At 36.7% G+C, this 13,458-nt stretch overlaps 1 protein-coding gene across 3 annotated transcripts in view; it reads left to right on the forward strand.

The window, feature by feature from the left end:
• The window catches only part of Dera (deoxyribose-phosphate aldolase), a 112,999-nt gene continuing 99,541 nt past the window's right edge, over nucleotides 1-13,458 (forward strand). The window contains exon 1 of one of the 3 annotated variants that reach the window (XM_076852705.1): nucleotides 1-127. In XM_076852705.1, the coding sequence (XP_076708820.1) occupies nucleotides 97-127 (31 nt within the window). In that variant the 5' untranslated portion in view covers nucleotides 1-96. The remainder of the gene's footprint in view (nucleotides 128-13,458) is intronic. The other 2 variants (XM_076852703.1, XM_076852704.1) reach the window with 2 other exon arrangements.

Genomic DNA, 13,458 nt, shown 5'->3' on the forward strand with positions numbered 1-13,458 from the left:
CGGGGCTAGGCGGCGCGAGAGGGGCCGAAGGCGGAAGGGCTGAACGCGAAGTGCGGCGGGAGCGCAGTGGCTGGCAGCGCCTTGGCGGCCAGCGTCATGGCTGCTCATACTCGGGGCACCGAGCTCGGTAAGGGCCCCCGGGTCGCCTCCTTCCTTTTCTCCGCTTCCCGTTCCGCGGTGTTTCGCGCGGGGCTCGCGCCGGCCGAGCGTCCGTAGAGGTACCCGGTGGCCGGGAAGCGGTGGCGCCGGCGGCGGCGACCCTAGGCAGAGGCGGAGCCCCGCTGAGCTCTGTGGCCTGGGCGCCCTCGCCTGGTTCCTGTGAGCGGGAGGAGTGGGGAAGGATTGGTTTGCATCTTTCGCCCTAGCCGTTCACCTCTTAACTCTCTGGTTGCAAACAACAGCAAAACCCCAAATAAAACCAGACAAAACCCCTGCTTTCCCCCTTTTAATCCAATACATATGCGATTTAATGCTGGATTTCTGAAAATTATTTTTAACATAACTATCTCTAAAATGGCCTTCCCCCCCAGGTGCCATGCTGGTTGGAAAAGTAGTCATGGCTCTGTGCAAAAAATATAGCATCGTTAATTGTGTATGATCTTAGCTGTTTATCAAAATTGTAAAAGTGCCTGTATTCTTTTACCATTTTTCACTTATTGTTTTTCTGGTCCAAACCCAAGGCCCTGCCTAACATGTGCTAGGCAAGTATTCTACCACTGAGGTACACCTCCAGTTTCCATCTTTCCTTTTATTGGTATTAGTTCAGATATTACTGGTTAGAAAGCTTATTTCATATTTCCTAAACGAAAAATTTGTAATTCACATAAGGTTAGTGGTTTAAATATATAACTTGGCTAGCTTTAATATTCTGAATCTTTAACTTATTAGCTATATGATTTTTTTTAAAGCATTCCAAGTTTCTTTATCTGTAAAATAGTAATTACAAAGGTATTTACCTCATGATTTGGAGATGAACTAAGAAGATACATGTAAAGTAGTACATTGTGGGTGCATAGTAAGAGCTAAATAAATAATAGTGTGTAAGAAAGTTCTGTTTTCAGGACTTATTTTTCGAAAATTCAAACAGGTACTTTAAAAATGATTATTATTAAACAATTGTAACTTTAAGAGTGGAATTTTTGTTGAGTGTTAGAGTCTAAATCTGCTTTTATAGACAGTTAATTTCTTCACGAAATGCATTCTGTTTTAGTCACTCCTCTCCAGAAGATTATGTTTTAAACTTGAAGTTCTATCTCTGGAATGTAAACTTTAACAACAAATGAGTATTTGATAGATTGGAAGATCTTGAAAGATGGATGGGGGCTAGAGTTGTAGTGTTTTGTGTCTTACTTTGGTATTTCCAAGGATACTGGCTATGTGACTAGGTCACAATGAGGATATGCCATAATTTCCCTGAAACTTAAGTTTTAAGATTTTTCTTTCAAGTAATACAATTAAACTATTGTTACTTTTTTAGTTTGCAAAAATTAGAATCACTTTCATTTATTTGTTGAAGAATGATAGTATAGACAAAACAATTGCTGTTTAGAATAAATGTGATTTTCATGCCCCTTTTTAAATGATCATAGCTTTGTTTTTATTAGTTTCTTCATTAAAATCAGATATATTGCAAAGGTGTTTTTCCTTAACTGGTATTTACCTTTAATTTAGAGAGATTTGGCCTCAAATACTAAAGTAAGCTATTTGAATTATTTATTTACTAGGGGAAAATCATTCAGTATTAATTTATGCATTATATTGATTGATGAGTTTTATAGTGTTTTGAAATTGAAAGTCCTTTTAATTAACACTGCAACTAATTTTTTAGATGAATTAACTTTCTTATAAAAAGAAATTGATGTTTATTGTAAAAATTTTAGAAAATACAGTTAGCACAAGATTAGAATTATTCCTGATCTAATTATTATTTTTTTTTTTTTTTAAGAGAGAGAGAGGTAGAGAGAGGTAGAGAGAGAGAATTTTTTTTTTAATATTTATTTTTTAGTTATCGGCGGGCACAGCATCTTTGTTTGTATGTGGTGCTGAGGATTGAACCCGGGCCGCACGCATGCCAGGCGAGCGCGCTACCGCTTGAGCCACATCCCCAGCCCCCTGATCTAATTATTGTAATGTTTATTTCAGTGTACTATATATACTTCTAGTTCATGGACTTAAAAAAAAGAAAGATTTGACATGAAATCTGACCCTCATGATAAAAACCCTGCAATGAAAACATTTTTAGCATGGCATTTGGACATACAAAGAGGTTTTCCAAATGGGGAATAGACCCTCTAATCTTGATGTTAGAAGGTAGAGCCCAGAATTCTGAGATTTACCAAGTCATCTGAGTGATTCTAAGTTCAATTTTGAGAACCACTCTATCATATCTCTGTGGCCCTCCTATTCCTATTACACCCTCTGTGGTCTATTAAAATTAATGGATATCTTCTCTCTTTTTCTAGACTTCTCTTAATTTTGCCTAAAATGTAGGTATCACAGGGGCGGCGATCTTCCTTTTGTTTGCTTATGTATCCCAGGCACTTGGTTAAAATAGTTTCTGTAACACAGATGACCCTCAGAAATATCCTTGAATGAAGGAATAAATTTAGAACTACTTCCTGCTTGGGGACCCTGGGTATCCACCTGTTTGCCCCAACATGGGGACAGGTTCAGTAAAGTACTGCACCTTCTTCCTCTTTCTGAATGTTGTTAAAATTCAGTTTTGTGACGACTTTTGTCTTAAAGGTGTGTCAAGAGGCTTTTAAAAGATGAACCTAGTGTTGCTTCTTTTCAAATGTTTTCTTAATAGTTTTCTGAGGAAAGTGGAATATCTCTTCAGTTGTACACAAAATGTAAACAGTTTAAGGAATCTGTGAATTTCAAGTGAGAAATGACTAATATCATCTTTACAGAATATTCATTATCATAATTATTGAGATAGAGGACATTAAAGTTTAGCTGGGTGTGGTGGTGCATGCCTATAATCCCAGCAGCTTGGGAGGTTGAGGCAGGAGGATCACAAGTTCTGAGCCAGTCTCAGCAACTCCAGGAGACTCTAAACAACTCAGTGAGACCTTGTCTCTAAATAAAATCACAAAAGAGCTGGGGATGTGGCTCAGTGGTTAAAGACTCCTGGCTTCAATCCCTTGATACCAAAACAAAACAAAACAAAACAAAAAAAACTTGAGTTAAAAAAACCAATCTCTACTTAAAATTAAAAGAATAAGGTAGCATATTCTTTATTAAATGTGTGGAAACTTTAACTCTTCATTCATGTGGTCAAGTAGAATTGAAAATTTTTAGATTTCTACAAGGAATTTCTCAAGTGCAGTTAACTTGAGTTTTTTTTTTTTAAATAATGCAATCGATTAATATTTGTGTTTATGTCAATGTTTTTTCTTCTTAATACTTATTCGTGGATGTGGTGGTGCACACCTGTAATCCAAGTGATTCGAGAGGCTAAGGCAGGAGGATTGTAAGTTCAAAGCTAGCCTTGGCAATTTAGTGAGTCTCTAATCAATTTAGCAAGACCCTGTCATAAAATAAAAAATAAAAAGAGTTGGGGGGCTGGGGTTGTGGCTCAGTGGTAGAACGCTTGCCTAGCATGTGTGAGGCACTGGGTTCAATTCTCAGCACTGCATATAAGTGAACAAAATAAGGAATAAAGGTCCAAGTAAAATAACATCAACTTTGTAAAGAGACAGGCCAACTAAAGGCAGTGTGCAATTCTGAACTAGATCTTTCTGAAAGATCCAAAACTGGACAACTGGCTACACTTGTAGTAAGCAGATTAGACAGTAGTAAGATACCAATGCCAATATTATCACTTTGACAGAGTCAAAGTACATGATTCCTAATGAGGAAAATGTCCTTATTTTTATGTGATTGTGATATTTATCTTGATGGATTTATTTTTCTCTTATGGAGTAGTGATTATAAGCCATAATAATAATTTTTTTTTAACTTTGAAACAACCTCAAACCTTTAGCAGAGTTTCATATACCATACAAAGAATTTTTCCCTCTGAACCATTTGAGGAAAATGCGTGATTGACATTGGGTTCCACTAACCCTGGATACTTTAGTATTTCCTGCTTATAAGCTAATATTTTTTTTGTGGTTAGATGTAAGTTATGCATCTTTCCCAGGAATACCACAGAAATTATGCTGTTTTCTCATTGCATCTTGGAGGTAGCACATGATTTTGATTGGTCTCATAATTGGTGATATTTTGATCACTTGAGTAAGATGGTATCTGCCATGCTACTCCACTGTAGAGTTAAGTTTTAGCCTTTGTAATTAATATGTATTTTATGGTAGGTACTTTGAAACTATTTAGGTATCTTTTTCCTCTGCCAACTTTAATTAATAGTTATTTATTCAATTACAAATTTTTAAAAAGTATTTTTTATAGTAGATCGACACAATACTTTCATTTTATTTTATTTTTTTAATGTGGTGCTGAGGACTGAACCCAGTGCCTCACATACGCTAGGCAAGCTCTCTACCAACTGAGCTACAAATCCAGCCCAGTTACTTATTTATGTTGTTATGTATTTGAGGTTTCTTATCTTCCCAATTAATTATAATTGTTAACTATTATTATTTACTTTAATACTCAAGTCTTTTCAGATTTTGATAGTAGTAGCTCCTTCTAGCTGACTTCTCTTCCTTTTTTTTTTTTGGTACCAGGAATTGAACCTAGGAGTACTTAATCACTGACTCACATCCCCAGCTCATTTTTTTAAATTTTGAGACAAAATCTCATTAAGTTGCTTAGCACTTTGCTGAATTTTCTAGGGTTGGCTTTAAGCTCATGATCCTCCTGTCTCAGCCTCCCAAGTTGCTGGGATTACAGACATATACCACTATGTCCCACTTTCTCTTTCTTTAATAATTTAATTAAAACAAATTTTTTTTTTTTTTGTTAGTACTGGGGATTTGAAACCACTGAGCTACATCACTGGCCCTTTTAATTTTATTTTTGTTTTGAGACAGGATCTCACTAAGTTGCTCAAACTGGCCTTGAACTTGTGATCCTTCTACCTTAGCCTCCAGAGTAGTTGGAATTATAGTTGTGTGCTATCATGTCCAATTGCTACATTTCTTCTTCTTTTTTTGTTTTTAGTGGTGCTGGGGCTTGAACCTTGTGCATGTGAGGCAAGCACTCTACAAACTGAGCTATATCCCCAGCCCCCTCTTTTTTTTAAAAAAAAATTATTATATATGACAGTAGAATGCATTTTGATATATTATACATTAATGGAGTGTAATTTCTCTTTTTTCTAGTTGTACATGATGTACAATCACACTGGTTGTGTAATCATATGTGCACATAGGATAATAATGTTTGATTCATTCTACTATCATTCCTTTTCCCATACACCCACCTCTCCTTTCACTGCCCTCTGTCTAATTATAAAGTACCTCTGTTCTTCCGTAGCTGCCCCTCCCCCCAACTGCTACATTTCTTCATTTCTGTCTCAAGGGTGTTTTGAGCATATCTTAAATTTTCTGTTCCCATACTGGAGCCTGTTCGCCAAGGAACATTTTTTCAGTAGATAATGATATTAAGAAGCTAAGTTCTGAATACTAGGTATGCTGCAGTAACTGGGATGTCCCTGTTCCTAAGCCCCTCAGTTAGCAGAATTGAAAAATGTATGTGTATGTACATGTGTGATGTGTGTGCATGTGTTCAGCAACACAAATTTACTTCTGTATCTACCTATTATTATTCTATCAGTATCTCTCTATATCAGGAAAGCCAAGAGTTCACTAAGAGATGTGTCTAGTTCTGGTCCAACACTATAGGATTTATTCCATCTTTCTCCCTTTTCATATTTGAATCTCTCCTCATGCAGGGCCACACTTCTTCTACCCCCAGTCAAGTTTCTTCTTAACTGTCTCAGACTCTGACACCTGAGTTGGCCAGTTCTCCCCATCTTGCTTACCCTCCACCCGCTTGCAGCAGGCTGCTGTCCTTGTGGATATCCATCCCACTTACCCTAGTCATTGTCTGTGGCCCTCTGTGCCAGGCTGCCTTTCCATGTGGATAACCTCAAGGGCCTGCCTAGGCTTTGCTTTCCTTATCTGGCAGCCCCTTCATGCAGAATCTCTCCTTATGAGTAGACTCTGAGCTGCCCCATGTGCCGGTGTCCTCTTCACCTGTTTGGGTTCCTATAAACCCACTCTGGATGTGGGGTGCCCCCATTGCAACCTGGCTCAAATGCCTGTCTTTTCACCTCCCTCATTTTTATCCCACTGGTTTAGAGTATTTGCTTAGGAAAGGAGGGAGAAAGGGGCCAGAATAAAATTAAAAATTTTACTTTTATACACATAGGAACATTCTATGTGGAGTGCCTAGTGTTCTGGCACTTGGTAATGGATACCAAGGAGAGACTAACCTGGTTTCTGCTCTCCCTGAGCTCATTCTTGTAAATCATTATATATACTATGATAAAGCTGACAATAGAAACATGGTAGGAAAGATAAAGATGAAGTCACTGACAGTCCGGGGGGGGTGTTTTTTTTTTTGGAAGGAATATTTCTGACAAGGAATAGCTTGTACAAGGACACTAAGCAAAAGCAGCATGGCATGTTTCATTAAATATAGGAAACCCAATTTTCAGATTTTTGATGTAATCTTCTCATTATATTATAGTGGCTAAGAATATTTTAGTGAAGAAAAATCCTTCTATATATGAAATACAGAGTCAACATAGTGACTATGTACATTTTTAGATTTAAATGGTACATCCTTTTATGAAAGCTTACTTTCATTCTACTTTGAAGTCTTTTACCTTTTGATTGTAAGCTATCTTTTGTTATTCTGATATTGCTTTGATAAATAGAAAAACTATAAAGAAATAATTTGAATTTGTTGTATAATTAAATAATTAAAAGTCCTTCATGGTGCCTGCTAAGTTAAAAAACATTTTTTAAAAGCAGCTGAGCTCTGTGGATTTTAATTATTAGGAAGGAAGACAAACTTCAAGCACTCATTTAAAATGGGATGCCTCTGCCAGGAAAGAAAGACTAGTAAATGAGACAGCAGACAGAGCCCTTGAGGATGTGATTTAAACATGTCACTAGAAATTGTTTAAGTGGAGAGTTCTGGCCCTTTTAAAACACTCTCTGTCACTTGAGGATTGGGTCACCTTGAAATGTGTTCATCTTTGAGTTAAAGGCATAAAAAGACACTTTGAAAATTTTCAGTCAACTTTGCTGTGTGTTGTGTGTCTACGGATGTACCGCTCCTCAGCCTGCCTGAGCTGTAACAGTCAGTTCCCTGGAAACCAAAGTGGTTGCAAGAGAAGGATAAATGTTTAATCTCAGCTCCGGCAAACTGTACAGATTTTTTAAAATGTTGAGACATTCGGGTTGCAACTTCTAGCTCTCTGTATAGTTAGGCCTTTCTCCCCCAAAGCAATGCCTGAGATAAAAGTAGCTGCTGGTAATTACTTCCTAAAAAGGTGCCACTTAGCTGGTGCCAGGTTCTTTTAGAATGTGGTTAATGATGTCAAATTGTTGTCTTTAAAATCTGGAAAAATATCCTAATTAACTGCTCTTATCCCTGATTCTGATAAGTTTTTCAGCTGAACACTTTGTGGACACCTGCCCTAACATTCAAGATAGATAGGGGTGTGTGTATGTGCCCGCACACGCAAGTATGTGCAATTTGACTTTGAACTAGGTATCAGGCATGCTTAAGGTACAGAGACTCCTAAATTACTATTATTTTTTTCTTGGTACCAGGGACTGAACCTAGGGGTGCTTAACCACTGACTGACATCCCCGTCTCTTATTCTTTATTTTGAGAAACATGATCTCCCTGGGTTGCTTAGGACCTTGATAAATTGCTGAAGCTGCCCTTGAACTTGAGATCCTCCTGCCTTAGCTTCCCAAGTTGTTGGGATTACAGGCAGAGGCCGCCATGCACTGCAAGACCCCTAAATTGTAATGTAGAAATCCTTTAGTAAATATTGTTTCTTATAAACATTTCAAATGCTATTTTGTAAGAAAATTTAAGAGTGTCACATTTATAATGCTACTTTAAAAAAAAACATATTACAAAATTTTGTAGCAGGAAGGCATCTTATTTATCAGTCCTATATCCTTCTGTTAACAGAGGAGTAAACTGAAACCTAGGGAAGTTAAATCTATGATCACATGACTGGAGACAATACTGAATTTGAAACTCAGGCTCTCTCTGATTGACTGTAATCTGTTGCATTACCTCCTTCTCTACCATCCTTCTGTGTTTCTATATCAGAATCATCTGAGAGTCCTGTTAAACATGAAGATTCCTGAGCCCCCAAATAGCTTTAATTGTTTGCATTGTGGGGAGAAGGCCAGGAACCTGCATTCTACAACTCTGTCATGAATACTGCAGATTCAGAATTCTGATGTAAGCTGTAGTCATAGATTAATTAGAGATTCAGAGATTCTTTACTTTATATCATTTTGACAAATTCTGTCATTCTTATCTTTATATCTATGTATATCATTTTTCTATTTAGTAAGCAAAATTTCTGTAAGCAAATATGGGGAGAAGTTAATCTTTTATTTTCTGATTGAAGTAAGTGAGAAAATTTTGATAAAATGGACATGAAAGCATATCAGAAGGATCAGGAGGTGAGGCAGTTATGTAAGTACCTATTGAGAGGTGCACAGTATCCAACAAGAATGCTTTATTCAAAGATGCCAATGACTGATGGAAATACGGTGTTCCTTATGATCATTTTGGAAATTGACATGGGAGTATTTAAGGATCTCCAATTAGCTGTAGATATGAGATTGTTTACCAGCAAAAAGTAATTAGTTTTCTGGGAGGGAAAATATTTTTATTTTCTCTGAATATTGTGAATTAAGTTTGTGTTGTGGACTCTGGGGAGGGAAAGAAGTTGTAATGATCTTCACTGCAATGGATGAAGGAGCTCAGTTGTGCTGTATGTATTGCAGTTTTGAGAGAGATTATTTCTTTATGTATGGAGAAACTTCAGTGCTTCTGTTAATTTTCCACGGAAGAAACCCATTTATTTTAGTTTTGTATCTCTACAAAGTTTAGTTTCCCTGACCCTCTCCTTACCTTCAAAAAAATTTTGGACTTGTCTTTAAGCAGTCATTACCAGTTTAGCATTCCTAATCCAAAAATCCAAAATTCAAAATAATCCGAAATTCAGAACTTTCTGAGTACTGACATGATGCCAGAAGTGGAAAATTCCATAACCGACTTCATGTGATTACTTGTAGTCTACACTGTGGTGCACTAAAAAATATTGTATAAAATTACCCTCACGCTCTGCATATATGAAACACGAATAAGGACTGGGATGTAGCTGAGTGGTAGAACATTTGCCTAGCATGTGTAAAGCCCTAGGTTCACTCCCTAGTACTACAAACAAACAAACCCCAAAACAATAGAATCATGAATGAATTTTATACATAGACATGGATCCCATCCCCCAAATATGTCATTATGTATATGTGTATATGCACATATTTGAAAACCCCCAAAATTCAAAATCTGAAACACTTTTTGTATCAAACATTTTGGATACAGTTACCTTACCTGTATTATATAACCTCAAACTCACTCATTGAACACATATATAGAGAACAACTACTACCCTCTGTGTCTTCATCAAGCATATAAGAACTACTGGAGTTGGGGAAACCTTGAGATGCTTTACTTCTTTCATCAAATTTTAAAATATTTTTGGAGAGATAGCTCTTTTTAAGGAAAGCAAACTTTCCCACCAACAGGATATGCAGTTGCCCTATTTGAAATGATTGACTAGTCAACTTTGCAACTCTTGGATACTCATTTAAAAGTACAGTAGTCCTCCCTTATCTATGGGATGCCTGACCCCAAGTGTCATGTCTGAAACCTTTTTTCCAGTACCTAAATACATACCTATAATAAAGTTTAATTTAAAAATTAGGCTCAGAAGGAGATTAAGAATAACAAATAGAGCAATTATAACAATATGCCATAATGTTATATGAAAGCAGTCTTTCTCTCTAAATATTGTATTATACTTACTCTTATGATGATGTGAGATGATAGTTAAAGGAAGCACTTTATTGCTTGTCTTGAGCATTTCTGAATTGCCAACATCACTATTCCTGTGTTTTGAGGCTACTTTAAAGTAAAGTATGGGTTACTTGAACACAAGCATTCAGTACAGCAACAGTTGATCTGATCACTAAGACTGCTACTAAATGACTAAAGGGTAAGTAGCATATACAATGTGGATACACTAAACAAAAAGGCATGATTCATGTCTTAGGCATATAATAGGAGTTTTATCAGGGAAACTACCTCCATATTTCTGCCTCCAGGAAGAAAAAAATAATAATTTTAGTCTGCAGATGAATACTGTGGTTGACTGTGTGTAGTGTTATGCTAGTAATTACATAATATAGTGAACTTGTGGGTCATGTGAGTAGCATGTGAAGTCCAGAAAATAGGCATTGTTGCTGATAATGCTCAAGAACATCTCAAAGTAAAGTTCTTTCTATATCCTAAAGTTAAATCATTTTATTGCTTGACAATAGTTACTTTCACAAATCAAGTTGAAATTAGACATCTTGTGGAAGGAATGCCAGAGAGTCTGAATGCATTGTGGTTTAACTGGGAGAGATACAGGATTAGGACCAATGCAGGACTGGTACCCAGGTACAGGAGTCCTAGTTTTTGGTGGTACCTGGCCATTGACATTACACAGAAGACCTCAGTCCGCTGGCTTGTATTTTCCAAATTTGTCAAACAGACACATTACAAGTTCATCAGTTCCACTTTGATGGCAGATGTTGATAATGGCAGTTCGTGTGTGGAGACAAGGCATATGTAGAAATTCTGTACCTCTGCTTAGTTTTGCTATAAATCTAAAACTGCTGTAAATCAGTGTCCTCAAAACAAAAACCAGACAGATGATCTTGAGAATCCCTCTAGTTTCTGAATTTCTTTGAGTCTTCATATTACTTAGAATGGTCATCCAGTAGAATTGTAAATCAGGGGTGTTACCTGGTCTTGGAGTTCAGATCTTTTTCTTCCTTCTCTGGCCAGCGCAGTTCTCTGGATTTCAAGACTCAAAGTTCCAGTGGTCAATTTATATCCTACCCCCACTTTTCATTGATTGAATGTGATTGAACGCTTTGCTATGTTTTCCTTCTCTTGTTTCATGAATGTATCATAAATCTTTATGTGAGTAGAGCCTTTATTTTGTATTTGTTCATCTGCCTGGCAGAGTATTGATTAAATCTTAATGTTTCTTCCATAAAAATATGTCGTTGATGTACCTCTTCCTCCTATTCCTAGGAAGGCTCATTCTGTCACACACATAAATCACAATGGTAGCATCATAGCTAGTTTTTTTACATCTGGGTTTTGTTATATTTTAATTTATTGTTGTTTCAAATAGAACAAATTTTTATTTATCTTCTTATTTATTAAAAATATGTATTTTAACTTATTATTATAGTCTGTTTTTAGCTAAAGGAAATGAATTAGTTGGTGGGAGTAGCCAAATAATGTCAGCAAGTATATAAATTAAGTTAACCAGGTGGGAATTCTCAAGATTGGAAATAGAAATGTTTGATAAGTTCTGGTAAAATTGTGAGTCAAGTAATCAGATTGTATAGTATATTTTTTACTCTCAAGAACATTTATACAGCATTCTAGAAATAACTTGGGTCTTGGAATCATAGATACTTGTGTTTCTGTTATAACTCTGACAGGTACTGTGTGATCTTGAAAACTTAATTTAGTCTCTGAGCTATATTTTCCTCAATCTATAGAATGGACCTAGTCTCAACCAGGAAGAATATAGTGTGAATATTATATGAGAAACAGAGTTAAATAATTCTTGAGCAATAAATAGATGGTAGCCTTATTCATAATTCCAATTGCTTTTATATTGTCTTCTTGAAATAGTTACTTTCATTATTTCACCTTTTCCTTGTAGGTCTGCTTGTTCTCTGCTGGATTTTCTACCATTGGTCTCCTAAGATACCTTGACTTCTTCTATGGTACCTACTTATTTTGGTCTTATTGTGGTTCCCTGCCTTCTAGGTACCATGCCACTTGTTCCATACCTCATTTAATATTCACAATTGCTGGGCTGGAATTGTAGCTCAGTGGTAGAACGCTTGCCTAGCATGGGTAAAGCACTGGGTTGATCCTCAGCACTAATAAAAAACAAAATAAATAAAGGTTAAATTCTTTAGCTTTATTTATCACTTGTTTTTTGGTACCAGGAATTGAACCTAGGGGTGCTTAACCACTGAGCCACATCCCCAGCTCATTTTTATTTTGTATTTTAAGAAGGTCTTGCTCAGTTGCTGAGGTGACTTTGAACTTGCAATCCTCCTGCCCCAGCCTCTAAGCTGCTGGGATTACAGGCCTGTGCCAGCTTGCCTGGCTATTTGTCACATTTTAAAGTATAAAAAGTCACAAATCATAGGTAGAAGCATGAGGATTTGACTTTAAAGTTCAATTTCAAGAAAGGAAAAAAGATGTATTGAATAGCTACTGTTACATATTATATATGACTTTCATCATTGTCTTGGTACCTTGTGATTTGCAGAAAAAAAATCCTCTTCAGATCCCTGTTTACCAGTCTCATACTGCCTTTTCTAGGAACTTAAAATGGCCTTGTAACTACCTGATGAATCAAGTCCCCATACTTTGCTCACTCTCTGAAGATCCTGGCATTTTGACCCCATTCCTGTTACCACCTCTGTCTCTCCTCCACATATGTACTCTCAGGTACTCAGCTTTTATTAGGCTGGCTTGGTCTTTGGTTTTATTCTTTGGGGCTGTTGCTCTGTTTGGAATGCCGATGGACATTATCTTCTCTGCTGTTGGAGATTATCTCTGACCTTGGAAGTCAAGCTTACATCCTTCCACTTTTTTGAAACTTTCTCCAATTTCTCGTGTCTTTTTTTAAAATTGCAGTTGTGGGGATTGAACCTAGGGCCTCACACATGCTAGGCAAGTCCTGTATTACTGAGCTACACCCCTAGCATCCTTACATTTAAAAACAAGAAACAAAAATACAAAGTGTTTATATACAAAGTGTTTAAAATTCAAGTGTTTATATATTTACCTTTTGGTTTGTGTGGTATACATGATATGGGTGTAGAGTGAGAAGAACAGGAAATGGCTAGGGATGTGGATCCTTAACACCTGAATAGTTGAGTGTCAGCTGATGTTAGGGAGAGCCCTTAGGAAGTAGGGGGAATTCTGTCTCTGTGTCACCAGCTTCTTGCTGTATGCTTTCCCCACCTCTAGGAGTCAACTTCCAGGGTGCTTGTCTCTATTAAATACTGTCTATTTAAATGCTGGAGAATAGAAAATTTACTTCCTCCTAAGATAAGAAAAACTGATGGTATAAAGAGCTACTTTTCTTGGAAAAGAAAACTTTAAGAGGGGAATGGTACTTTAACTATTTAA

This window comes from Callospermophilus lateralis, chromosome 4 (genome assembly GCF_048772815.1).
Source record: "Callospermophilus lateralis isolate mCalLat2 chromosome 4, mCalLat2.hap1, whole genome shotgun sequence".
Classification (NCBI taxonomy): domain Eukaryota; kingdom Metazoa; phylum Chordata; class Mammalia; order Rodentia; family Sciuridae; genus Callospermophilus; species Callospermophilus lateralis.